We start from the raw sequence: 26,212 nt of genomic DNA, 5'->3' as shown, positions 1-26,212 counted from the left end.
GAAACCGGAAGCTTTAAATGTAGTGGTAGCCCAAGGTGGAAAAACGGGTACACCTCGCTGCAGGGAGGTCCTTCTCGAAAAACTAATAGAACCAGATAGAGGCCTGCATTCATCATCAGGATGTTTATGTAAGTATACATTTCTACTATTTTTGATTACTTTTATTTATAGCTAACAAACTGGGCGCCAACGAGACACCGAAGAACCAGTTAAGGTAATAAAAGCTTGTGACTTCGACATATGGATTATAACCAATTCCATTAATCAGACAGCGTCGGTGTGTTGTGCTTTTTTTAGAGCAGCGCCATCTACACATTTTGTACCGACAAAATCCTCCCGACTCACCTCCCCCAATTAAAAATGCAGAAATAATGTGAATTATTTCAAAAAGGTTTTGCGAGGTAACGCAAAAGAAAATAAATTCGTCATGTCCCCTAGAGGGCTCCATGCTTTTTCATCTGCGCAGTAATACAATAAGAATGTAATGTGTATTATTTGCCTTTAAAGTTTAGTTACTTAACTTTTTAGGTTAATTGTTTTATATTCTGTTCGTCTATAAAATATTTTTACAATAGTTTATTCCCATCAACAAAAATTTTCTTCTAAAAACTTTGCATATTTAGGGATCATGGACGGGTGTGGCCGAGTCTGTTCGTTAATAACCTTGCTATGTATGTTTGTGGCATAGCTTACTTGAAAATGAAAATAAAAGCAAAAGAAAGTTTGATAAAAGAAAACTTTGTGTTGTACTAAACCTTGTATGTTTCAGAAGATGGCCATGGGAAATCCCCTCCTAAAGAAATTACAAAAGTCTTGGAGGGACAAATTTGTACCATTATTTTTGTTTTAAAGAGCTTTAGTGACCTCTATGTCGATTAGAGAGACTCAAAGGGTGGATTACATGAAAGCTAAGAGGATTCCCTTTAAGATGATACAAAACAATATCTCATAGAGCTTTGATAAATGTCTGTATTATGAGCCTAAACCAGACATACACCAGGCTCAAAACACAGAATATATCTGAAGCTTATAGCTATTTCTACCACTTTAGAAGCACTATCACACCAAAATATTATCTAGAGGCATGAATATTTAAACAAATACCTGTGTTTGATGCCACCATTGGTTTATTTCTAGTGGTGAGACGTTATAGCTCAAAGAAAGTGAAAAAATGAAAGAAAAATATAAATGTAAGTCATAAAATGTCATAATATCCAGCAGTAATATGACAATTATGTTTTTCTGATGTCATGTAGAACTAGAAAATACTTATAAATACTATAGTTACTCTACATGAATGTGAAGCAAAAATATACATTTTAATACATTTGTTAAGTAACATTTTTTATATTTTTGACCCATTTTCATTTTGAAAGTTGCAGAGACACCTAGTGGCGATAAAACAAAACTACATTCACTACAGATTCCTGACCTACGATTAGTGCAGCATATTACTGTAAAAAAAGTTCACACATCGTACGTTTTAAATATTTCCCATCAGCCACTTGAGTTTTAGGATGACCACAATTTTTCAAGATGGCCGCGTTTTTGACCTTTTTCATCTAATTGCCATAAAATGTTCCCCATTTTCATGACTTGAATGAACTTTATATTACATGACATGTTTTCGATTTTGCTCATATTTATACAACTGTAAAGTAATAATATAGTAAAAGCAGAAACTGAGGAGTTTGCTGTTTGCGAGTCTCACAACAGTCATCAGCAGGAAGGAAATGAAGATGAGAGAAACTGAGACAGTCGTCTTAATGGTTGATGTGTTTGGCAGGGTAGCATTAGCTTGTGCTAAGTTTTTACATGTGGTTAGCACTAGTGAAGCTAAGACTCTGGTTAATCAAATTAGTAGTTAGTGAATCTAACTCTTTGGTTAGGTGTCACTGGCAATTACTTCTGCCAATTTAAGTGCAAACATATATTCTCTATTAAAATTATGGCAGCCATTTTGAAAAAGCAAACATAAACTCAAGAAAATATGTAAGATTTCTATGGTTAATAATATGTAGGCTGAGCTCTAACACCGAACATGTTAATTTAATTGGCAATTTTAGTGCAAAAGTTATTTTTCATGGCAACCATCTTGAAAACTGGCCGCCATCTTTAATTTTTCAGTGTTTTTTGTTTTTGTCTTTTGTTTTTCAAAAAGCTGACCCTTAGCAACATCTGTGCCAGGTTGTTGGATCCGCATGTGAAAGGTTTTGCTGAAATATTGAACCATCTGCTGCTCTACGGTGGCTGAAAATGTCCAGAAAGAGCTGGTTTAACTCTCCCTGATTCCCCATCAGACTTTCAGGAACAAACTGCAGGTGGCGCTGTCCATTTGGGATCTGTCCTCTGGAGGTTTACAGTCTAGCGTCGCTGACATCCTCCCTTTGGGTTCTGCGCTCTGATTGGTTGTCCAGGTGAACCGGCCGTTCAACACGCCTGCATCTCTCCGCCCCTGTCCGGGCCAGAAGGCGTCCCACTGCCTGGCTCCGCCCCTTCACGCCCGTCTTCCTCCATGTCCACCAGCCTCTGCAGGTACTTGATGTACCTGATGGCGGCTCGCAGCGTCTCCACCTTGCTGAGCCTCTTGTCGGCGCTGTGGCCCGGCAGGTGGTCCCGCAGCTTGGCGTAGCCCTGGTTCACGCATTTGACGCGCTGCCTCTCGCGCTCGTTACGCTTCTGGATGAACGCCGGCTCGAACGGACACTCATAGACGCTGAAGTGCCCATGGTGGTGGAAGGGGGACAGGTAGGGCAGGATGCCGGCGGGACCCCTCAAGGGGCCCTTGTAAAGGCTGAGGGCAGCGGGGTCCACCGTGGGAGGGTAGAACAGGAAGGGGACAGAGGCCGACAGAGACTCTGAGTGCTGAGTCCTGCTCCGGTCCTCCCGGCCAGCAGGGGGCGACGCAGCGAAACGGTCGAAGAGCGACTGAGAGAAGGCGGAGCTCATCGTGCAATCGACCAATCAGGGACGAGGACACCTGGTTGGATCAGAGCAGCTTCATGATGGTCACCTGTGAAGAGATAGAGGGATCAGTTTACGGCATCTCCACCAGGGGGCAGACATGATCTCCGAGGATGAGGAGATTACCTTCACAAAGCAGATAAATATGACGATGCGGTTCTTTTTGCCCAAATGAGACCCATATCTATGCCTGCCGCAATAAATCAATTAATTGTGTGATAAATGAAAAGGAGCTAAATAATTAATCGTTTTTCTCTTTCTACTGAAAACCGGATGACTAAAGTCTTCAATCTGGTGCTTTGGTGTGATGTTTTGTTTACAGATACTTCATAATTAATTTGCTTTATTGTTTCTTTTGTTTGTTTCTTCCGAAGTAAAGTATTTATTTACCTTGGATATTTAAAATGTCTTCTAGTTCCAGTGTTAAATGAATTTAAAGTTTATTAATCTTTGACAATGTGATCTTGCACTATTATTCCGTCACCATTATATTGCTTGAAAATGATCTCAAAACTGCAATATTATCATTTATCACAATAACTTCTGGGACAATTTATCGTCCAGAAAAATTTGTTATCGTGATAGGCCTAACTGTATCGGACCTTTTCACCCCAGTATTAACGGCCCAATTCTGATCTTTTTCACTTCCAGATGTGCAATGAAGTATTTCATAGCTTTCAAAGCGTCTGCAGTCTGAACGGTCATGTCGCATTTTATCCAGCTTTTATGTCATTAACAAGAGACATGCTTATAATTCGGTAAATGTGGATGCAAAGAATGGCTGGAAATAATAATAATGAACTGGTGATCTGGTGACCATGCTGTCTTTTATAGCTTTCAACAACTTAAGAAGAAGGCGGCGGCCATCTTTACTGGTGAACAGAGCGCTGCTGGAACACAGCTACGTTCTTCTTCGGTCGCTTTGGGGACAGAAACTGTTCACACATAGGTCTGACCGCAATTGCATTTAATTAGTAGCAAGTCAGAACCAGCTGCGGTCAAAGCTGGACCAGAACCAGTTTAACTTCCTCCACACAGACAGAGGAAAGACAGTATTGGAGAACTGCACCAAATAATTTCCTCTGCTCAGTTTCCATGACTAGGCCTGTGCGATAAACAATAAATCAATTAATCGCTCGATAAATTAAAACTATCGACCTCATTTTAATTATCGGCTTTATCGTTTCTTCCTTTTTCTCTTTCTGTTGATGGCACTGAATTAAAAAAGGCTCAGCTCTGGTGCTCTCCACTGACTCCTCCCTTCCTCATTTCCTTACTGTAAAGCCCAGCGCACACTACAGGATGGTAGAGCTGCCGGCCGATTATCGGCCCATTTTCAAAACCTGACAGATCACACATTAGCCGACAGAAATCCTAGGTATAACGGTTCGATCGGGTTCATTCCTGCCGTGTGGTGTCCAACAATGGGCACAAAATAATGGCTACAAGTCCAGTGAACTAATTTTAAAACCAGGCATTAATCAATGCTTTACTACAATCTACCTGCAATGCATGTGGCTAGTGTCAGCGTAAAGTCCTGACTGAATGAAAATCATTAGAACCTATTTATGTCACGTTAACGAAGAACAGCTGAAAAGTTACCGGGTTTATCAACTGCTGTAACAATTTCGCTCCAACTCCTCCTCTTGCCATTTCTATATTCCTTGCATGTTGAATAAACATTAATGTTGTTTCCACATATCATCTCCAATGTCTGCTGGACTTCGGGTTGAGCCGTGTCAGCTGTTTGGGATTCCCCTCCGTAATTTCCCCTCAGAAAACACAGAGGAGAATCGGCGCTTTCTGATTGGCTGCCTGTCACATTCAACAAGCTGCGTTAAAGATCCCAGTCGGGGGAAAACCCTGATTTAGATCGGAGCGGCAACGATGATCTACCGTAACACACCACACAATCTTAGAAAGACCAACGATCTAAGATTGTTGTAAGGGGAAAATCGGGGCACAAAATCGTGTAGTGTGAACTATTGCATCAGGTAGTCGGATGTGCCCATCTTCTCTATGTAAATGGAAATATAGCATACAGACTTCATAATGTGCACAATTTTGGTTGATTGCAGTATTTATTTACACTTTGGCTTTATGTTGTTTAGTTTTTATTCTAGTACATTTTTTGTTAATGGTTTTTGGTTGTTTTGTTTATTTTATCAGCTCCAGTGTTTAGTGTTTTTTTGAAAATAAAGTGTATCTATCTTTGGCAGGAAATCACATGCATTATTACCTAATTTCCATTAAATCTGTGTAAAAAGGTCTTTAAACAATATTATGCAATAATTTTTGAGACAATTAATAGTTCAGCAAAATTTGTTATCGTGACAGGCTTATCCATGACAACCATTAGTTACTATCTGCATGCCGACTGGTTGCACCATCACAAACATTAACTCTACTGGTCTTTAACTAGACCATCAGGACGTACCAGGAGATGTGAGTGTCCGGTTGCCCTGAAGGAACCTGAGTCAGTCACTAGGAGATGTTAAAACCTTAAAGTTCCTCCAAGCTAAAGATTCAATGAGCATCTACAGAACTAGGATGCACTGATAAATCGTCCCGATTTCCGTCATTCTGGGAGATCGGAGATCGGCCGATACTTAAGCGTGAAGCCGATCTCATTCAGGCCACTGTTACCGATACAGCAACTTTCTGGCTATATTTTGCAACATTTCAGGCAAAATAAATCAGCATCAGCCAAAATTGGAATTGTTAGGTCAGTCAGTCAGAAAACTGGAATTCCTATACAGAACCAGAACCAAAAACTGTTTCATCAGGTATCTGCTGGTTCCTCTCCAGAACCTTTGAAACATTTTAAAGCTCATCTGAACCCAAATCAGAAGCGTTTTGTTTAGAAAAGATTTCCTCAGAAATACAATGTGAACAAGAACCAGATGATTGGTTTGTCCTGGTAAATATAAATGGAAATGCACAGAACCACCAAGAACCTCACAGAACCGCCTGGTGTCTCACCTTCAGATGGAGCTGCAGCAGATCCTCCTTCAATTCCTCTGGGTCTCTGAGTTCAGGATGGAAAGATCCGACTTTACCCTCTGAAGCTCCGCCCTCACAGGTTTGTGTGTGTGTGTGTGTGTGTGAGAGAGAGAGAGAGAGAGAGAGAGAGAGAGAGAGAGAGAGAGACTGTCAGGTTGGAAACCAAACATCAAATTCTGCAGGTTTTTCTCTGATGAACATTCACTGCTCTGATCAGGCGTTTCATGGTGAGAACCTCCACTTTGATACTGACAAGTCCTCCCAGTGTGTCCCAGTCCTCCCAGTGTCTCCCGGTTCTCTTCAAGTGTCTCCCAGTCCTCCCAGTGTGTCCCAGTCCTCCCAGTCTCCCAGTTGGAGTGATGTTCACATCAAAGTAGCCTGCTCCACAGAATGAGTGTTTGCAGTTTCCTCTCCCTAAATCCCAATATTCCAGATGAAAGGCGTCAGACACACACACCCTTCCTGTCATCACACGTCTGCTGGCACCGCACACGCTGATGACTGTTTACACACACACCTGCAACCTGACACTCACCTGCACTGATCCCAGTCTGCAGGTGAGGACGGAAGCTCTCATTAAGGTGCTCAGAGCGCCGTCTGATCTGAGGTCAGTCGTTAGCGGCAGGAAGTCCAGTTTCTTCCTCTGGCGACTTTACATGAACCAGTTCTGAATCTCTCAGTCTCAGATATGGCGAGAAGAAGGGTAGAGTTAGGGCCCCCACACCACTAGGGGGCACCCAAGAGCAAATATCTATTATATTAAACATACAATTGAAGAATACAAACTAAATGCTGTCACACATTGAAAAACATTTTTTAAATTTGGTATACAAAGAATATTCTGATCATAGCAGGTAAGTTACTTGAATCAATCTGTGTATTTTTTTTACAAGCTACTCCAATCTAAAGTGTTAAATGTTAGCAAATATAAATAATGTAAATGAATAAATTAAATAAATAATGGAAGTATGTGAATCTACACAGCCCAGGAATGATGACGATCTGGTGTTGACCTGTTGGCATGGGAACCCCCAAATGAAAATCTGTTCAGGGCCCCAGAAAGGCTTGGGCCGGCCCTGTGTGACCTAATCAGAAACAAACTTCATCAGCTTCACTCTGAGTCTCTGTGTGTGTGTACTTGTATAGCTATGAGGACATTTTGCCTTGTCCTCAATTTAAAAACAGAGTTTGTGGATTAGGGAAGAGTTTTTCTAAGTGTGGACCACAGCCCCCGGGCCTGTTGGCAAAAAAAGAAAAAATTTAATTCAATAAATTTTTAACTCATAAATATAAAAATTTTTCTCAATAAAAGGTAATCTGATTTTTACAACGGAGTATTAGGCCCATGCTAAGAAAAAAAAATTACCACAATAAAGTCATTGCTTTATTAAATTACTTAATTCTTGTAATTTTAATGTATTTTTTATAAAAGTATAAAATATATTTTGTATATATTTTTATGGCCCATTACCCCATTGTTTTTTAATCAGTTTTATGTAGATGCAGCATTTCAGGCAATAAAATATTTATTCTCAATTAAAAAGGGAAGTGAATTGTTAGCTTGTTAGCTATTGTTGAATTTAAATTTTTAATGTATTTCTAATATTGTATAAAAAGGCTTAAGTGGTTAAATGAAAAATCTGTAGAATATGGGAATTTTTTATATCTGATTACTTGGTTAATCAGAATAATGAATAGAATAACCGATTAATTAATTATTAGTTATAATTAATTATATTTAGCATGTATGTTTTATTCTGTTTTTGCTCTAGCAACTTGTTCCTGCTTTTGAAATGTCGCATCAAGTAAGGGAAGGGAATGCCAGTCCCCACAAGTATAGGGAGACAGGCGTATGTGAACATGACAGCTGCAGCCGCTCCACATGTAGAGACATGAATGTGATCAGAACATCCTTAAGACCGAACCTCCATTTCAAACAGCAGATCTGCCCAAATCACCCACAACCTCCAGATGTAAAATTATTTTTTGTAAAAGTAATTTTTTATGTAAACCAACTCTGGAAGAATAGCTGATGAAGCGTGCTGCTAACAAGATTCTCAAACATAAACCAGTGAACAAATTCCTGCATGTTCTCCAACATTAGCCCAGAAGAACTTTAAAATAGTTTATACTTGGTTTATTGTTGAGTAGGTAAAAAAACTACATCCTTTAGGTGATTTTAGTTTTTAAAAATTATATATATATTTTTGGTGTGTGAATACTTTTGAGCTGATGATTTTGGCCCACATGATAAAAAGATTGGACATCCCCTTGTCTAAAACAAACTATTAGAGAAAAGTAGAACCGAAAAAAGTCGACCACGAAAATGTCCTCACCTCCCACTGTGACCTCAATTTATGGGTGGATATATTTATAGTGGTCCTCTAAATGCACTAAATACAAGAACACACACACACACCTGTGAGGATCATAAAGAAGTAGATGACCAGCTACTGATTGTTAGAAATGATTTATTGTCAAACATCTAAATGTCCAGAGTCACTGAAACAGACACGGTTATGAGTTAGCATCCAGATCTGGGAGGAAACGTCTCCACACACACACACACGCACACACGCACGCACGCACGCACGCACGCACGCACACGCACACGCACACGCACACGCACACACACACACACACACACACACACACACTCATCATCTGCTCAGTAGAACCCGACACATTTAACTACCTTCAGTTTCTAATCACTCTGACCTCCAGGAGGATCAGTACCTGCTCCGATGGACCTCTGCTCCTGATTTAATCTTATTAGTTACAAACGGAATTGAGTCCATTGGCGGTTCTGATCCGATTTCTGATGGATCACATGAAGCTTCCAGCTGGGATTCTGAGACAAGCGTTGGTTTGTGGACATCTGAGTGAGATAGAGAGACAGACTGTCCCTCCATCTGATGGACAGACCTGTCCAGCTTCAGAGGGACAGACAGAGGAGGACGGCAAGGAAGAGGAGGACAGAGATGAAGGACGGATGGAGAGCCTGAGAGAGACGGAGGACTGATGAGTGGACCAGTGGATGGGCTGGAGAGAGGGGACATGTGGACAGGTGTCCCTCAGCCCATATATGGGTACTTCCACTCTGTGAGGGGAACATGAGTCTGCTTCACCATCCGGGGAGACGTCCACCTCAGGACGTAGTGAGGACCGCCTGGCTTATCGTTGGTACCTGGAGGGACAGGTAGACATCCGTCAGTGATCATCCAACCATCCATCCGACCATCCATCCGTCCATGTTGGACGAACCCTCTCCACCAACCTGAAGCTCTGGCTCCTCCAAACGGCTGCTGGGCCACAACGGATCCGGTAGATTTATCGTTGACGTAATAATTCCCAGCGGCGTTCCTCAGGACTCTGGCGGCCTCATCAATCACCTTCCTGCAGAACCAACAGGTCTGACTCGGTCTGGGTCAGAACCAGGACTGGACCCACCATGCACAACAGAACTTGCAACACGATCCTGCTACTGCTACCAAGAGCTAATCAGCTCCAGCTCTTTACTGGTCCAGTTGTAGGAACAGGGTGGACCAACTAAACCAGTTTGAAACCAGAACCTGGACTGAGCTCACGGCTCTGATCCGTTTATAGAACTCTAAAGTTCTGATCCTCAGAGATCCACTGGTTCTGTTCTCAGGTGAGAGACAGGAGTAGACCTCATGAACCAGAACCAGACAGAGACTGGTGGACCAGAGCATGAGAACTCCTTAAACCTGCTGGTTTGTTCCAGGAAGCTCAGGAGAACCAGAACCAGAACCAAAGGAGATCCATACAACTTTCAACCCGTCTCCGTGGACAACGGACAACAACACGCATGTGCAGGAGAAACTGACTTACTGGTCATGGGCGAACACGGATCCGGTCAGAGCGTATGGTGATGTGTTATCAACCAGCCGCAGAACCTCAGCGTAGTTCTTCTCTGGATAGACGTACACGGTCAGAACCGGCCCAAAGATCTCCTGGAAACACCACAAACACAAGGTCGTGACCTCCAGCAGGCCATGTGACCCATGTGTCATCAGATCTCCTTGAAGCTTCACAGGTAAGTCTCTGCAGTCACCTAAATATTTTTGTTACCATGCTAGCCTGCTAATAAATATTTAGCTAGCAAACTAACTCATCTATATTTAGCTACTATGCTAAATATTTAGTTCTGAGCTAAAAATTAGTTTGAATATTTAATCTGGAAATTAAATGTTTAACTTGGAATAAATATTTAATTAAATAAAATATTTAGTGAGCTAAATATTCTGACCTCGTTCATGATTGGGTCCTGAGGGTCTTTGGTCACAATAATCGTCGGCTCCACAAAGTAACCTTTGCTGTCGTCACAGTTTCCTCCGGCGATGATGCTGAGGTTCGAGGAGGACTTGGCGTGGTCCAACCATCTCTTGATTCTAGCGAAGGACTGGAGGGGGCGGAGCCACAGGCACAGATTAGCCACAGAGCTAATGTGGAGTCTTAACGAGTTAACGAGGTTTACCTTATCGTCTATGACGGCAGAGAAGAAAGTGCTGAAGTCCTCGACAGGCTGAGGGTCAGAAACATCCGGTTAGTCCTCACTCTGGGTCTGATCACACACCCTGAAGCCTGCAGGGGTCAGAGGTCACTCACGTCTCCCACTCGGATGTCCTTGTGGATGTCCAACAACTGCTCTCTGATCTGTGGCCAGCTGCTGTCGGGAACGTACATCCTGGAGCAGGCCGAGCATTTCTGGCCGCCATACTCGAAGGCCGAGCGGATCGTCCCCAACACCACGCTCCGGACGTCCGCAGATGAGTGCACAAAATGGAAGTTCTTCCCGCCGCACTCTGCCGACGCAAAGTGGGTCAGAACCAGAACCAGAACCGGGACCTGAAGGATCGGTCACCACTCACCTCCAGCCAGGCGCGGAAACGTTCGGTAGATGTCTATGTTCTGGGCCACCTGCTTCCACAGACGCTTGAAGGTCCTGCAAGTGGCAAAACAGATGTGGTTGCCATGGTAACACCAACGGAACCAGAGGCTGTTGGGTCCGGCGTCCTTACGGCACGCTGCCAGTGAAGTTGATCCCTGCCAGGTGCGGGGAGGAAGTGACGGCGTCGCCAAACACCGGGCCGTCGGCCGGCAGGAACTGGATGATGTTGGGCGGCAGGCCGCACTCGCGCAGGACTCGGTAGACCGCATAGCTGGCCGAGACCGCCGTATCACTGGGCTTCCACAGAACCACGTTACCCTGGGGCGCACAGGGTCAGAGGTCAGGGTCAGAGGTCAGTTCTCTATAGGTCAGGGTACAAGTTCAAGTCCAGTCTCAAGTTTTTAGAGTGCAAGTCCAAGTCAAATCTCGTCATTAGGGCACAAATTCAAGTCGAGAGTCAAGTCTTTGTGGTTCTGAGGCAGGTCGGACCTGCAGAACTTGGGTCGGACCTGCAGAACTCACCATGAGAGTAGGTGTTCCTGCCAGGTTTCCCCCGATGGCGGTGAAGTTAAACGGCGCCACTGCTGCTACGAAGCCCTGAAACACAGGCAGGTCCAGAACCGGTCAGAAAACCCAGAAACCAAACGGACCCAGTAACCACGGTGACAGCTCCCTACCTCCAGCCCCCTGTACAGCGCAGTGTTGGTGCTCTCCTTGGTGCTGATTGGCTGCTGGGCCTCCAGCTCCACGGCGTGCTTGGCATTGAACCGGAAGAAGTCGATGAGTTCCGCAGCGGCGTCGATCTCTGCCTGGACCACTGTTTTACCCTGAACACCAGACAGAGGGAGGTCATAGGTCACCGGAACTCCAGAGGAGTCACCCGACCTCCAGGGGGTCACCTACCTGTCCGATCATGGTCTTGGCCAGGATCTCGGCCCTCTTGGGCCCGCTGATGACGTCGGCAGCCTTGAACAGGATCTGGGCCCGGTCCTGGACGGGTTTCAGGTCCCATTCCCTCCGGGCCACCAGCGACGCCTGGATGGCCTTATCAATCAGCTCCTGAGGAGATCCAAGATGGAGTTAGGCTGCGATTCCACAGCAGGTCGTGATGCTCAATTACGATTTATCGCTCGTGTCCGATCTTTTCTGCGTGTTCGTTCATGCTACTTATTAAATCAGACTTTTGTGGTTACAGTTTCTGACCCCAAAGCGACCTGCAGATGAAGAACGTCCCCTAGCAACGCTTTGTTTACGGCAGTAAAGATGGCCGGCGCCATTGCTGGATGTATTTTAAAGTTGTTGGGAGCCGACAGCATGGTCACCACATGAAAGGAGCTAAAAAGGAATCAACCAAAATGTCGGCCGATGTTTACCGTCTTCTTCTTCTTTTGCTGCAGAATTATGACTCATGTCTCACATCAATGTGGAACAGATTGGATTATTTTTGGGGGGTGAAATGATCAGAATTGGGCCGTTCAGACTGCTGGGGAAAAGTCAAATATTGATTGAAGAAAAAAAAAAAAGAAATCAGATATCAATCTCATTTTCCTGCTGTGTGAACGCTGCCTTAGATTGGGTCTAGAAAACCCAAAATCTAAATTTTGCGTTTGGCTCAGGCCATAAATCTAAACTCTAACTCAAACGTTGGGCCTTCGTGGCGTCATGGAGAGCTTTGACTGGATTTAAAGAGACAGAACCGGAGAGTCACAATAGCATGTTTTACCCAGAAGTTATGGCGATAAATGATGATGTCATACGACAATAATAATGCAAGAAGATCAATAAATTTTACATTTTAATGAACATTAAACACTGGAACTGGAAGACATTTTAAATATTCAAAATAAATAAACAACACAACAAAGAAAATTAATCATAAAGTCTCTGTGAACAAAACTGTCCGGGTGAACCGGTTCTGGTTCTGGGGAATATACCTTGTCAGCGTAGCAGAACTTTGCCACCTTGTGAGAGTGGTTGAAAGGCTGGAAACAGAAACACACAGAGGTCAGAGGTTAGAGGCCAGGAGGAGCATCTCCAGAACCTTAAGTGGTTCCGTGTCTAACTCACAGACAGCTGGTACCGGACGTCTTTGGTCCAAACCAGTTCATCTCCTACTACACAGGGAACCTCCTCCGTCCGCCCCTTTAGGCCGTTCAGCGCCTGCAGACACAGCGTAGGGTTAAAACACCCACCAGCAGCCCAAACGGATCAGAACCGGGCCTGGAGAAACACCACCTTCTGCAGCTCGGCCCGTTCTGGACTCCCCGCCTCGAAGCCCAGGATGGGTTCGTTCTTCACTTCCACAGCCAAACCTGGGAACGTCCGGAACCTGGAAGCAGAAAACCGTTGGTTCTGACTCGCTGGGTCGCAGCAGAACCAGAAACCCAGAAGATGTAAAGCTTAAACCCGGATTGAAACAGAACCAACCGGACTGGACCGGATCCCTGCATAATGCTTAATAAATACACAGACTCAGCTTCTCTTCGGTCCCATTTCTGGTTCTGGACCGCTTCTTGAATGTTCTCCGGTTCTGATCCAGGAACAGGACCAGAACAGAACTGGGTCTTATTCCAAATATCAGCTTAAACTGATCATCATATGGCTGCAGGTCCCACCTGGTTCTGTCTGGTTTGGAACCAGAACCATGGGTCCAGTTGAGTAAACAACTCGGTACTACAGAACTTTAAATATTTCACGCTGTTCTACTCTGGGCCAGTTTGTTTCGATTAGACGTTTCAGAACCAAAACTTTGTTTTCAGACACCAGATTTGGACCGGGTTTGGGTCAGAACCTTCAGATTTTTAAATAAGCTTTTAGAACCAGTTCTGGTTCTGTTCCAGCATCCTGTCCAGAACTCAGAGAGCCGAGCCTTCGATTAATTTCAGCTTCTCGTAATAAAACCCGGACTGGACTCGGGTCTGTCCTGCAGGTTCTGCTCTGATTAAACCAGGTCAGGTTTTTCGGACTCACCCTGTTGTTCCGCTCATTTTCCTTATCTGTACTTTGGACCGGGTCGGATCGGGTCGGAGCTGCTGAGCTGTACAGCTCCCTGCGCTCGGCTGTGATTAACAGCAGCAACCTGAACCCTGACCCGACGAAGAGGAGGGGGAACCAGAACCAGAACCAGCTGGGCTTTTCCCACCAGAATCGGCTGGCCTTCACCCCGCGCTGCTGCTGCAGCTGGAACAACAAACCCTGGGGGCCCCCGGGGGCCCGGCAGCTTCAGACTCTGATCATCTGCAGCTTTCCTCTGTGTGGAGGTGATCGATTTTCCATATCAATAATTCTAGAAGCGGTTCTGGTTCCAGTTCTGGTGTTTCAGTAGACCAGAACCTGCAGAACCAGTCTGACTCGGAATCTGAAATATTTATTTGATGATGTTTGGGGAAAAAAAATCCCCATCTGTTTAAACTCCAGCTGGTTTTAATTATTAGACATATTGACAGTTCAAAGGTCAAGCCTCTTCTAGTGTTGAGTCTGACATTAGTTACACAGTCAGTATGCAAATATATGAACAGAAAACAGAATTAGCCAAAAATTCCCCCCAAATAATCACCAGGGGGCAGCAGAGGAGAGCTCAGCTGTGGTGGCTTTGAGGAAAGTCGGGATACTACAAAGATGGCGGCCAAAACGTAAGCAGCTGACCGAGCAGCAGGCTTCTTTTGGGTTTTTCATTATAGCTTAGTTTTATTTCATTGTCACTGTTTATCTAATTCAGTTTTTATTAGCTATTAGTTAAATGTTTAATTTGCTTAAGCGCAGGGCCGACAGGAGGCCGTAATTTGCTGAAGTAAACTGCTTGGTGTGGGTGCAAAAAAAAAATCTATTTCACATTAGTTTGAAAGGCTAAAAAATAGTCATAAACACAAAAACAAAGGATATTACGAGTATAATTTCAGTGTGTTCTACTTAATATTAATTTCATTTCATTGTTTATATTTACTTTTAACGATGTTGCTATTTCTATTGTGACCACTAGATGGCAGTAACAGTTACAAACTACATATTTAATTCCTGCTATTTTTTAAACCTGTGCTTAGTCTCCAGAGATTAAAGTAGTACATCGCATGTTTTTATAGTATTTTCAAGTTATTTCCAGGAAACAGTCACCAACACGTGTTTCCTGCTGAGTGTCTGCGCAGCTGCAGTGGAGCAGCTCTCCTGCAGAGATCAGAACCAACCTGGATCTTCCTCCTCAGGCTGCAGGAGATCAGGTGTCATTAGGTAACACGCAGGGCGGTAACACACCTGAAGCTCAACAGCACCGCGTGATCAGGCGCCTTTTGTTCCCACAAAGTTACTGAACGTGTCAGTGGGTCAGGTGATCATTTGAACACCTTCTGGAAGTCTTCGGAGTCTCGTGTCCGCTCATGTGAAGTTCAGCGCCGGGACTTACCCCCTCCAGGACCGGCCCAGCAGCACCCGGACACGGAGCATCTTCTGTCTAGACCCAGCGGCGCTCAGAGAGAGAGAAAAGCTGAATGGCCCCGTTCCAGCCCCGAAAACCTGATCAATAACCGATCCGGAGTGATTAGGTAGATGGCAGGAGGCCAACTGGAGGCAGCTACCTGCTGCCAGGGGGGCAGGCTGCGGCCAGGTCTCCCAGTCCGCCTCAGAATCAGCCCCACTCAACCAGGAATACTAAACTACTGAAATTAGGTGTTTTTACATAAATATCACTCAACATGAGGAAATGTTTCACCTTAAAGCTATAAAATGTTTTTCTGGTCAATTTTTAATATCCCTCAGATAAATGGAACCTTCCAGAGACGGGTATTTTTCTGACCAATCACAGTGCAGCACTATTTTATCAGCCAATCAATTCATTACTGAAACACCAGGCTGCATAACTTTTCTGTCAGCGTGGTTCTCCTCCATTCACACACCGGCGAAGCTGCGGGCGCACCGGAAAGGCGGAGTTTGGACCGAAACACAAAGGACTGTTTATTAAAAAGAAGCAAATATGTCACTGAATCTTTTTAATGTAATCGGTCTGTGTGTAAACCTCCAGATGATCTATGAAAGTTAATATTTAATTTCCTAACAATCATAAAGGATTGATCTGCCTTGAAAATTTTAAATATTAGAATATTAATATTAAACGTTGCAAAGATGAGTAATGGTGTAAAGATGAACGCTGATTACACCAGTAGGTGATCTCTATTGGGATTCATTTCTTATTCAACTTTCTCTCGTCATCGAACTTCTCATTCCTCCCTCTCGGCTTCACTTCGAACCGGCCCGCATACCGGCTGACTGGTCAGAAGTAGACCCAATGAATTTAGGTTTCCTTGAACGTAAATGTAATATTTTGAAAGACAACTTAGGAGATGAATGAATGAACATAAATTTGAGCTATTCAACTTCCAGCAACCACGGGAAATCTTGTAACTTAGAAATATCTTCATAAAACACTTGAATGTGAATCAGAGGAACTTAATTAAATAATTAGGTCTAACCTCAACATGTTCACCTTTAATCCTCCTCAGATGAACCCTCCATTCATGCCATAATTAGTCTGCATATTGTGGGATGTCCTCCAGTAAAGAGAGTTTGATGTTGATGCGTGAGAGTACCCGGAGAGAACTAGTGCATGCACTGGAAGGGGTTGACAGAACGGGCGGTTACAGCCTGCAGTGACATAAAGTGACCGGAGGGGGAGACAGATATCAGTGTGCCCATAGTGTGCCTCCTTTGAGTTTATTTTCCGCTGAATAAACATCCTGTAAGGCCTTAATTCCTTCTTGAATAATGTCTTGGATGCTAATTTTGACTTTATTCGAATAAAAATATGTTTACGTAGTAACTAAAATTAAAAACTGAGAAGCCCTGACGTCTTCCTGTTCTCACGTTGTTTCCAGGAACGGGATTGGTGTTTTCTATTTTGGACCTAGCTGCACTCCGTACACTGTCAGGCGTCAACAAACTGGGGATTGTTGTGAAAATCAACGGCTCACCGATCTTTCATCAGCCGGTGTGAAGCTCACAGCAGCGGGACACCTCTGGAAGGGAGTCCCGCTCAAGCGGTGAGACGCTGGGGGTAAGGTTAGCAATAGCTAGTTAGCTTTAGCTGTTAGCTTGCTGCTGGCTTCGATGACTGACAGGGAACTGAACCGAACCGAGCCAAGGGAGGCGCTAACACCTGCTGTCATCCCTCGCAGAACCAGAACCGAATCAGACAGCTGATATTAGACCGAGCTCTGCGGTGAGCTAACAGAGCTAACAGCAGTTTATAGGGCTGCAGCTAAAACTAACAGCCGCGTTAGAAATCCTGGAGGATCCAGGATGCCATTGAGTAAGAACATTCTGAGATTCTGAAGAATAAATGTTGATTAGTAATTTAATTAATGGATAATAAATGTTTGTTACTAACTTGATTAATGTGACGTTTCGCTTCTTACTGCAAAACTGTTCAACATCAAACAGTAACAGAAAATATTCTGCTGAAAGTGAGACAGAAGGAAATGTTCCCGAGTTATATCAGGCCATCCTTAATATTTAGTTAATGGTAAATAATAATTAAAATACGATTTGACTGGTTTAAATTTGCTGAGATCCAGATTAATCAACCCTTGTGGGTTCTGTCAGCAACGAACCTCATTAAAGCAGTGGATCCACTGTATACTGCTAAGCTGAATATTCTTAGGGTAAAATATTGAAGTATTTGTTTTTTAATTTTCTTCCAATTTACCTAAATCCTCACATTTTGTTTGGTAATTTCTGCCACTTGGCGCAGTACTCTGATTGGTTGTTATTTATCCAAACAAATGCGGTGTTTGCAAAGAATTGCCTAACTGGATGAAACAGAGCTGTCTGTGATTGGCTGGTGGTGTAGCTCATTTAGCCACATTAGCAGACAGATACAGAGCCAAGCATATACAAAATGTCATTCTTTGTTCACACTGATTTATGGGCTCACATCAGTCTCACTTCCCACTCAGGCTGGTGGCACAAATATATCTCCATATGCAGAAGGTTGCTCTTACGATGCACTAATACCCATTCTAGCTAGCACTCTGCTAACTGCCTCATCTAGACCTCATCTAGGTTCTGGCAAGGCGGGTTCAGCAGGTGAACATTGTCTTTGCCACCTCTCGGATTTCATGAAAGAATTTTATAAATTTTTAAAATCCTTTATTTATGTCTAATCATTTTATTTGATGAAGTTGTTAGTGTGTAGACAGAAAATCGTTAGATCCATTGATAAAAAAAAATTACCCCTGACCTCAGATTCATGAGATGTCGCAATTGCTCTTTCAATAGTTTCACCAAAGATGCTCTTTAACTTGTCTTTAATATCACTATTACTGGTGTATAAAATCTTATTTAAAATAAAGAAAAGAATCTTAGGATGGTGGGGAAGTAAGCCTGGCAGCTGTCAGGCTTATGATGCGGTGGGGGAAACCCTGAAACTCTGTTCTGTCAGCAGCGTGCGGGCGGTGAATCAGGATGAGCACAAAGGGAGGAGTCACAGCTTTGCCGCGCAGGAACTACAGACTGGCCTCAGACATGGACAAACCCAGATCCACAGGTAGGACACCCGAGGTCAGCCGCAGGTCACAGGAAGTACTTCCTGTCAGGGATCCCATGATCTCTGCATGCAACATGCCTGACAACCAGCTATAAATTATTATTCAGATTCTCCATGGCTGGCCATGCATTTGGGGACAATTAATGAAACATCAAAAGTTTTAACAATATATTGGTAATGTATTGTAATATATTGGTAATGTATTGGTGATGTATTGGTGATATATTGGTGATGTATTGGTAATGTATTAGTAATGTATTGGTGATGTATTGTGCAGCCTCGAGGAGAATCTGTTTTAATTCCAAACAATCAAAGCTAATTTTTCATAAAACCGTCACAATGAGATAAAGTTAAACTTTCTTGGCTCTCCTGACGCTAACTGTTTTCCTGCTAACGCTAACTGTTTTCCTGCTAATGCTAACTGTTGCTAACTGTTTTCCTGCTAATGCTAACTGTTTTCCTGCTAATGCTAACTGATTTCCTGCTAACGCTAACTGTTTTCCTGCTAATGCTAACTGTTGCTAACTGTTTTCCTGCTAACGCTAACTGTTTTCCTGCTAACGTTAAGCAGGAAGACAGACTGATTGTTGGTTTCCTGTCGGCTCCCGCCTCACTTCCTGCTCATGGTGCATCCTCAGCCTCTCCAAACTGATTAATTCCTGCAGCAGAGGAGGCATTGGGTTCCTACAGGGTTCTGTTGGGTGGTTCTGGCTGGTCCCAATCATACTGTCTTCATGTGGACCCAGTTTGGTCCCAGCTGAAGGTTCTCGTCCTCAGCAGAACCTGGTCTTCTTTGTCCCACAGGTATTGTGAACGAGAAGCTGCTGAGCGACTACCTGCACCACGTGTTTCCCTCCACCAAGCCGGGGCCGACCGTCGCCTCGCTCAGGTACCAAACCTGCTGCTGGTCCCAGTTCTACGACCCAAACCGGCCCGGTTCTGACTCTGACACACTAACTGCAGCTCAGTCAGTGGAAGGCCATATCAGGCCGCGTGTGTGTGTGTGTGTGTGTGTGTGCGTGTGTGTGTGTGTGTGTGTGTGTGTGTGTGTGCGTGTGTGTGGTCCTGTAAGCCGCCAGCTTCATGTTTCAGGCCCGGTTCTAATGATAGAACGGTTCTGCCAGCTGTTCTGACACAAACTTTTCTTCTTCTGTGGATGTTTCTATTTTTTTTATAGATTTAATCCTTTCTGACTTTATTTATCCATCTTTTTTTATTTTATACATATTTCTCATGTTTATTTCACCTTTTGATGTTTGAATTAAATAAATAAATAAATAAATAGCTAAATAAATAAATAAATAGTGATAATAATAATTAAACCCAGGGTGTCTTTATGTAAGAAAGTCTTAAGATTAAATTTTTTAGACAGGAAGATGGAAATAAAATTTTGACATGTCCATCATATTTGAAGAGACATTATGATAATAATAATAATAATAATAATATAATAATAATAAAACTGAATAAAGTTTGGACTGGACTTAATAAAATCCCAAAAGAACCGGGGTTCTGCACTGATCCTGATCCTGAATTTTTCACTTTTAACATTATTGTTCCTAACCTCCATCCATAAAGACAGTATTGACTGAATGACTGACAAAGAATCTGATCAGTGTGATATCGCAGCCTGAAGGTTTCCCAGGTAACCGGAGCTCTAGCTGGTTCTGGTTCTGGTTCTGCCTCCTCAGAGTATTTGAACCTTCTGCCTTTCTGTGTCGGTCTGCAGGAAGCCTCTTGGTTTCCAGGACTTGAGCTCACACCTGGAGAAGCTTCTGTCTGAAGGAGAAACACCTGAAGAGCTCAAAGGTAAAGTCCTGCTGCACCTCCTTACACTGTAAAAACACAAAACCTGACTCTGGTTCAGAACTGCTTTACAACCACGGCAAAACACAAACATTTTGAATATTTCAGTAACAGTGATAGTTTAATTTATTTTGAAAGTACATTTTCTCTAGTTTCTACTGCAAACATCTACAGATGCATCGATGTGATATTAATATCTGGATTGGTCCCGATATTGAAAACAATCTAGATCAGGTTCAGTCTCATTATATGCTTTATTATTTCTTTTTCCTTATATTTATAAATCCTAGTTGCATTTTCTGAACCATTTCAAAAGTTTGTTGCAGTTTATCTTTACATCTTTGACCAAGATGTTTTCTGTTGTTTTTGTCAGGTTCAGTTTCTTTATTATTTATTTTTAATTGGCTGTTTTATTCCTAACTGCACTGGCTGAACAAATTAAAGTTGTTTTCATATGTTTTAAGTGTGCTGTAGCGGTGCAGAGTTATCAAAAAATTAATAATTCTGTACATTTATGTCTGTATTTTAAAACTAATAAAAACGTTTTAAGTCATTTCAGCTGTTTGTTTGTATCTGCTGATATTAATCCTCTGGTTAGTTTCTAGTTCTGATATCATACCCTAATTACTCATGCCCAATATCATACCCTTACTTCTGGTAAGTGAAAACTGTGGATTGGTGCATAACTACAAATATCGTAGCAACTTCAAATAAGACAAAACTAAATTACAAGTAACTTTTAAGCAAAGTACATGAGCTTGTTTTCAGTAAATAGTAAACCCTTAATATTGATCAAAAGTACTAGATCCACTTACAAGTTTGTTTCATATTCAAAAATGATTTACTTAAAAAAGCTCCTATATTTTGTTGAAAAGTTACTTTCTCTAGTTTTGTCTGGTTTCAAGTCGGCCGTAGTTTTTGTCTGATGCCGCACAGAAACTTTGAATCTTCCATTTTACTTGTATTATTTCTATAATCATTACATCTATTTAGCATAAATGCTGCTTCAAATTCTGTGGTGGAAAATGTCATCAGTCATATATTATGACTTTATTAATCTGGTGCTCAGTATACTACCAGATCAAAAAATTACACCACAATTCCCTCTTTTGATAATAAAATATGTAACATTTTTATATTAACTCCATCAGGTTTTTTTGTAACCTCCATAGTTTAGATTTTTTACAGCAGAGTTCTCTGCAGCCGGGCTGCTGGACGCTTCCTTTGCTCTTTTTCTTGTCAGAAGCTTTTCCATGTTGTGTTAGCTGCTGCGCTAGTTGCCAGCTTGCTATGCTAGCTCGCTACGCTAGCTTGAGGAGCAAAGCAGCTTGATAAATTTGACTGGCAGCCAGAAAGATGGTAAATAACATTTTCCTGAATTTTCCCTGAGGAAAATAAAGGCTACTTCTAGCTTTTGTCTCCATCTTCTGGAATTTATTTTAGCTTGTATTTTATAATAATGATTGAAACACAGATGATATTTATATAAAAAAAAGATATTTATTGGATTCCATTTTTTTTCTAATTGTTGCTCCAATCTTCTGAGGCTCCCTAGCGCCCCCTGGCGGTTCCCACTCTGAGGAACGCTGTATTCAGATATTTGCAGTAGAAACTAAACAGAAGTTGTTGGTCAGGTTTAGTTTTTGCAGTGCAGACCTGCAGCCTGATCGTGTCTCTGTCCTCAGATCCGTCTGCAGAGGGCCGTCTGGGTCCTCAGCCCGTGGTTCTGGACCACACCAGCGGCTTTGAGGGCCTCTTGTTCGTGGACGACGACTTGCTGGGGGTGAGCCGGGTCCGTTTGGGTCAAAACTTCGGGACTGTGGCAGAACGTCTCACATGATGTTTGCTTCCTGCAGGTGATTGGCCACAGCAACTTCAGTTCCATCAGAGCCACCACCTGCGTTTTTAAAGGTAAAACACGCCGGTTCTGCCGGGTTTTGACCGGACCGGGCCCAACAGAACATCTGAATGGTGGGTTCTGTTCCTGCAGGGAAATGGGCCTACGAGGTTCTGATCTCCTCTCAGGGTCTGATGCAGATCGGCTGGTGCACTCTGAGCTGTCGCTTCAACCAGGAGGTGAGGATGAGGAAGAGTCGGCGGGCCGGGTCGGTTCTGACACCGTTCTCTGTTCTCAGGAAGGGGTCGGGGACACGCCGGACTCGTACGCCTATGATGGAAACCGGGTCAGAAAGTGGAATGTGACGACCACCAACTACGGAAAGGTGACACAGGAAACGGGTCGAAGCGGGTCAGAACCTCAGGATGTGGGTCAGAACCTCGGGGTTTGGGTCAGAACCTCAGGATGTGGGTCAGAACCTCAGCTAGCGGGTCAGAACCTCTGGGTTTCTTGTTTCCAGAGGTACCACTGTCTTCCCATAACATGATGGTCTAAATGTTTTAGTTGAATTTTGAAAAAGCACCTTATTATATTTGAACATTTTTTGTGTCATCAGTGTTAAACAGACTAAATAAATATAAAATTGTGGTTTTCTCACATTACTGAACTTGGATATATTTATAAAACAGGAACCTGTTTTATAAATATATAAAACAGGTTCTAATGAGTTCATTCATTAGAACCGTCTGTGGATGATGCTGAAGTTGAATCTTCGCCCCATAAAGGGCATCAACGGGCCTCAGAATTATTGGCGTCTTGTATTTTTCCATCATTTTACCATTTTTCTGCGTCAATCCTCCGTTTTTCTGTCATCAGATCCTCCACAGAAAATCTACAGAGAGAAAATAGTCTCAAAATACCTGTGTGTGTAATACTGGATTTAAAATCAATAAAAACATAAAAATTGTTAATAAAAGAAAGATACCTGGTCTTCTAACTAAAATTCTGTAAGAATCTCCAATTAATTGTAAATTCACTCTATTCATGAATTGTAGACCAAACAAAATTAATTGTAAGTTAATTGTTTGCATTTCTAGTCAGACCCAGGTGTTGTGGGTCAGAACTTTGTGTTTTGGGTGAGACCCAGATCCAGATGTTCTGTTTTCCTCTGCAGTCGTGGGCGGCTGGAGACATCGTCAGCTGTCTGATCGACCTGGATGAAGGAACCATCACCTTCTGCCTGTGAGTCAGCATATGCTAACAGTTTCCATCTGTTTCCATTCTTGATGCTAAGCTAAGCTATCCTGAGCTTTTCTACCAGAACCATCGTCTTCTCTCCCCGTGTCTCCAGGAACGGCCAGTCTCTGGGGACGGCCTTCAGCAGCATCAAGACGGGTCCCGGCGTGGCGTACTTCCCGGCCATCAGCCTCTCCTTCAAAGAGTCGGTGGCGTTTAACTTCGGCAGCCGGCCGCTCAGATATCCTTCCAGCCGGTTCCTCGCCGTCTCCAGAGGCTCTGCATGAAAACAACACAAACAGATTTTAATCCTGAGATAAAAGATGAAATTATATTTGTCTACTGGTCTGATTGGGTATGTGCCTGGGTCTGGTTCTGTTCTGGATCCTTTGACCCGTTACCAGAACCATCAGGTGTTTTTGTCCTTAACTGGAGAGGGCGCCACGTACCCGGCTGATGGCTACCTGCCCCTGCAGGACCCCCCCACCGCAGACCTGCTGAAGGCCCACAGGCTGCTGGGATACATCAAGAACGTCCTGTCCACCTCCATCGACGCTCAGGTGACCGGGCCGCACGCTGGTTCTGATCCGCAGCCATTCGATGCTGCTGCACCTGCTCTCACTGAACGGCCAGGACGTTTGGGTTTGGGTCGACTGGAGTTCAGGACGCGTCTCTGTAAAATAAATCCAGTTTGTCCATCAATCCAGTTTTTGGTTTTTGAAGATCAAAAGTTTGGAAAATCTGGGATATTTTCCACCAGTGCTTTCCTTGCGTTTCCACCGTGCAGAGTGATGTCAGCAGGGCGGCCATCTTGTTTGATAGGCGTGTTTTACAGCTTCTGTTTATTTGGACTTTGAATTCAGGTCAACTTCACGACAGAATATCAGAGTTTTCCAGAATAAAGTGGTTGAGAACAAAGTCGATACAAAGTGATAATAAACCGTTAATATTACCAGAATCCAGTTTTTATATTTGCAAAATTAAGTAATAATTTTATTATAACTCCTCCATGAAAAGCAACAAAAATTTAAATGGGGAATGTTGAGAATTTTATGAAGTTGTACGTCTGGATCGGTTTTAAATTTGAACATATCAAATTATGTTCAGCAGCAGGGCTTTGCAAACCACACAGACTGAGCTGCTCATGTTGAATTTCAATAACTAGAAGTTTTATTCATTAAAACAACTTTATTCCTCTAACATTAAGATGGTTTTCTGGTAAAATTGTGTCCTTATTCTGCTAATATTGTGACTATATTCTCGTAATTGAACAGAGAAGGGATGTGAAATAAGTCACTTTTTGAAAATATTTTCTTTAATTTGTAATTACTTTTTTAGAAAAGAAAGCAAGAGAAATAACTAAAAATTGAGTGTGATATTAAAAACTTTAATATTTATCTGTTTTTCCTGCCTTTCGTCTCTGAACTCGTCTGTGTGCAGGAAGAGAAGCTGCTGGAGAAAGACTCCGCCGTCTGGAGGCTCCAGGGAGATCCGACCGTTCTCATCACTCTGGCTCACATCTTCAACGTCTTCGCTCCGCTCATGGTGAGACGAGCAGCTGCAGCCTTCACCAGAACCTAGTGTTCAGCCTGCGGCCCAGATGAGGCTGCAGCGGCTGCTTCCTGCCAGCAGGAGGCGCTGCTGTTTCAGCCCGTGCGTGTCTGTCTGCAGTGTAAGGTCTACCTGGTGGAGGATGTGCTGATGAACTTCCTGCTGGGAATCCTGGAAGGAGGCGGTTCTGTGGATGAACATCCGCTCATCCAGCAGCTACTGGACCTCTTCTGGCTGCTGATGGAGGTAAACATGGAGCTGCAGCCTCTCACCCGATTGGGCCACCAGGTGGAGCTAGTTCCCCAGAGGAAATCAGGAGGCTCAAGCAAGGCTCTAGAAAACAGAAACTCAGGTTTGGGTTGAGGGGAGCGCCCCCTGGAGGCTGAAGATGTTGTGAAAAGGCTGCAAAATCAATGTTTAGGTTTTTCACGTTGCAGCAGGGATTTATTTAGATATTTAATTATCACCGGTGGGTCCCAGTGTGACTGAGTGTCTCACCGGTGGGTCCCAGTGTGACTGAGCGTCTCACCAGTGGGTCCCAGTGTGACGCTCGCGTCTCACCGGTGGGTCCCAGTGTGACTGAGGGTCTCACCGGTGGGTCCCAGTGTGACTGAGGGTCTCACCGGTGGGTCCCAGTGTGACTGAGGGTCTCACCGGTGGGTCCAGTTGGAATCACCAGCTGGTTCCAATGCAAACATTAATCAGCTGTAATGATTCTTCCTGTTGGTTTCTCATCAAATGTTCTGATTGGTCTCGTTGGTCGGGTCAACAGCATCAGTTGTCTTTAAGTCTAGCCGGGGGAACCGGACCTTGACCCAATGAGACCCAGTTCTGGCAGGTCAAAGTTCATGGTGTTCCCTCCGCCTGCAGGACCACGAGGTGAACGAGTGCCTGAAGCAGCTCATGATGTCCCTGCTGAGGGCGTACCGCTTCTCTCCCATCATCCCGGACCTGGGCTTCCAGGTACCACCCGCTGCCTGCCTTCTCCACCGGGTGGCGCTCTGCACTACAGCTGATCAGACGTTGGTTTCTGTTCCAGATCCACTATCTGCGTCTGACCACGGCCATCCTGCGCCACGAGAAGTCCAGGAAGTACCTGCTCAACAACGTCCTATATCCTTCTGAAACTCCCGGTTCTGTTTCCACACTCAGTTCAGAACCAGCAGCCGATTGGGTCAACTTTCCTTAACAAAGGTTACGTTTGACGTTCTGCGTTCAGTGGTCTTCTTCTACATCAAGACTCCTCTGAGAGTCAAGGAGGCGGGGCTGGAGGAGCTGATCCCGACCACCTGGTGGCCCACACACTTCGACAAAGAGGTAAACAGAACCGGTTCCTCTTTTCAGAACGCCTGATGATCCAGAACCAGAATTT

The 26,212-nt window shown here is 43.7% G+C and overlaps 3 protein-coding genes across 10 annotated transcripts in view; 1 reads left to right on the top strand and 2 right to left on the bottom strand.

Annotated features, from left to right (window-relative positions):
• Nucleotides 1–1,368: 1,368 nt before the first annotated feature.
• ascl5 (achaete-scute family bHLH transcription factor 5) lies at nt 1,369–6,030 on the bottom strand. Its single transcript, XM_023325593.1, has 2 exons — nt 5,947–6,030; nt 1,369–3,013 (listed from the first exon to the last, which is right to left on the bottom strand). Exon 2 carries the CDS (start codon nt 2,947–2,949, stop codon nt 2,431–2,433), a length of 519 nt encoding a protein of 172 aa, XP_023181361.1. The 5' UTR covers nt 2,950–3,013; nt 5,947–6,030; the 3' UTR covers nt 1,369–2,430.
• Nucleotides 6,031–8,421: 2,391 nt separating this feature from the next.
• aldh4a1 (aldehyde dehydrogenase 4 family member A1) lies at nt 8,422–15,428 on the bottom strand. 2 transcript variants are annotated; one of them, XM_005812947.2, is made up of 15 exons: nt 15,276–15,428; nt 13,115–13,208; nt 12,947–13,039; nt 12,814–12,861; nt 11,783–11,938; nt 11,557–11,706; nt 11,402–11,476; nt 11,010–11,197; nt 10,860–10,933; nt 10,597–10,793; nt 10,466–10,513; nt 10,238–10,390; nt 9,820–9,941; nt 9,245–9,363; nt 8,422–9,154 (listed from the first exon to the last, which is right to left on the bottom strand). In XM_005812947.2, the coding sequence occupies exons 1-15, from the start codon at nt 15,314–15,316 to the stop codon at nt 9,042–9,044; spliced, it is 1,671 nt and encodes a 556-aa protein (XP_005813004.1). In that variant the 5' UTR covers nt 15,317–15,428; the 3' UTR covers nt 8,422–9,041. The 2 variants fall into 2 exon arrangements, with proteins under 2 accessions (XP_005813004.1, XP_023181258.1); XM_023325490.1 differs by lacking the exon at nt 15,276–15,428 and adding an exon at nt 13,850–13,967.
• The window catches only part of rnf123 (ring finger protein 123), a 45,100-nt gene continuing 32,944 nt past the window's right edge, over nt 14,057–26,212 (top strand). The window contains exons 1-17 of one of the 7 annotated variants that reach the window (XM_023325489.1): nt 14,057–14,139; nt 16,741–16,919; nt 18,309–18,410; nt 19,215–19,299; nt 20,140–20,219; nt 21,902–21,999; nt 22,073–22,127; nt 22,207–22,292; nt 22,352–22,438; nt 23,228–23,295; nt 23,405–23,530; nt 23,735–23,849; nt 24,730–24,834; nt 24,961–25,086; nt 25,711–25,803; nt 25,880–25,953; nt 26,040–26,157. In XM_023325489.1, coding sequence (XP_023181257.1) covers nt 18,329–18,410; nt 19,215–19,299; nt 20,140–20,219; nt 21,902–21,999; nt 22,073–22,127; nt 22,207–22,292; nt 22,352–22,438; nt 23,228–23,295; nt 23,405–23,530; nt 23,735–23,849; nt 24,730–24,834; nt 24,961–25,086; nt 25,711–25,803; nt 25,880–25,953; nt 26,040–26,157 — 1,398 coding nt within the window. In that variant the 5' untranslated portion in view covers nt 14,057–14,139; nt 16,741–16,919; nt 18,309–18,328. The other 6 variants (XM_023325484.1, XM_023325486.1, XM_023325485.1 and 3 more) reach the window with 6 other exon arrangements.

Source organism: Xiphophorus maculatus, chromosome 20 (assembly GCF_002775205.1).
Source record: "Xiphophorus maculatus strain JP 163 A chromosome 20, X_maculatus-5.0-male, whole genome shotgun sequence".
In the NCBI taxonomy this organism is placed as follows: domain Eukaryota; kingdom Metazoa; phylum Chordata; class Actinopteri; order Cyprinodontiformes; family Poeciliidae; genus Xiphophorus; species Xiphophorus maculatus.
The sequence above is the reverse complement of the archived record's forward strand: the minus strand, read 5'-3'. Positions and strand labels throughout refer to the sequence as shown.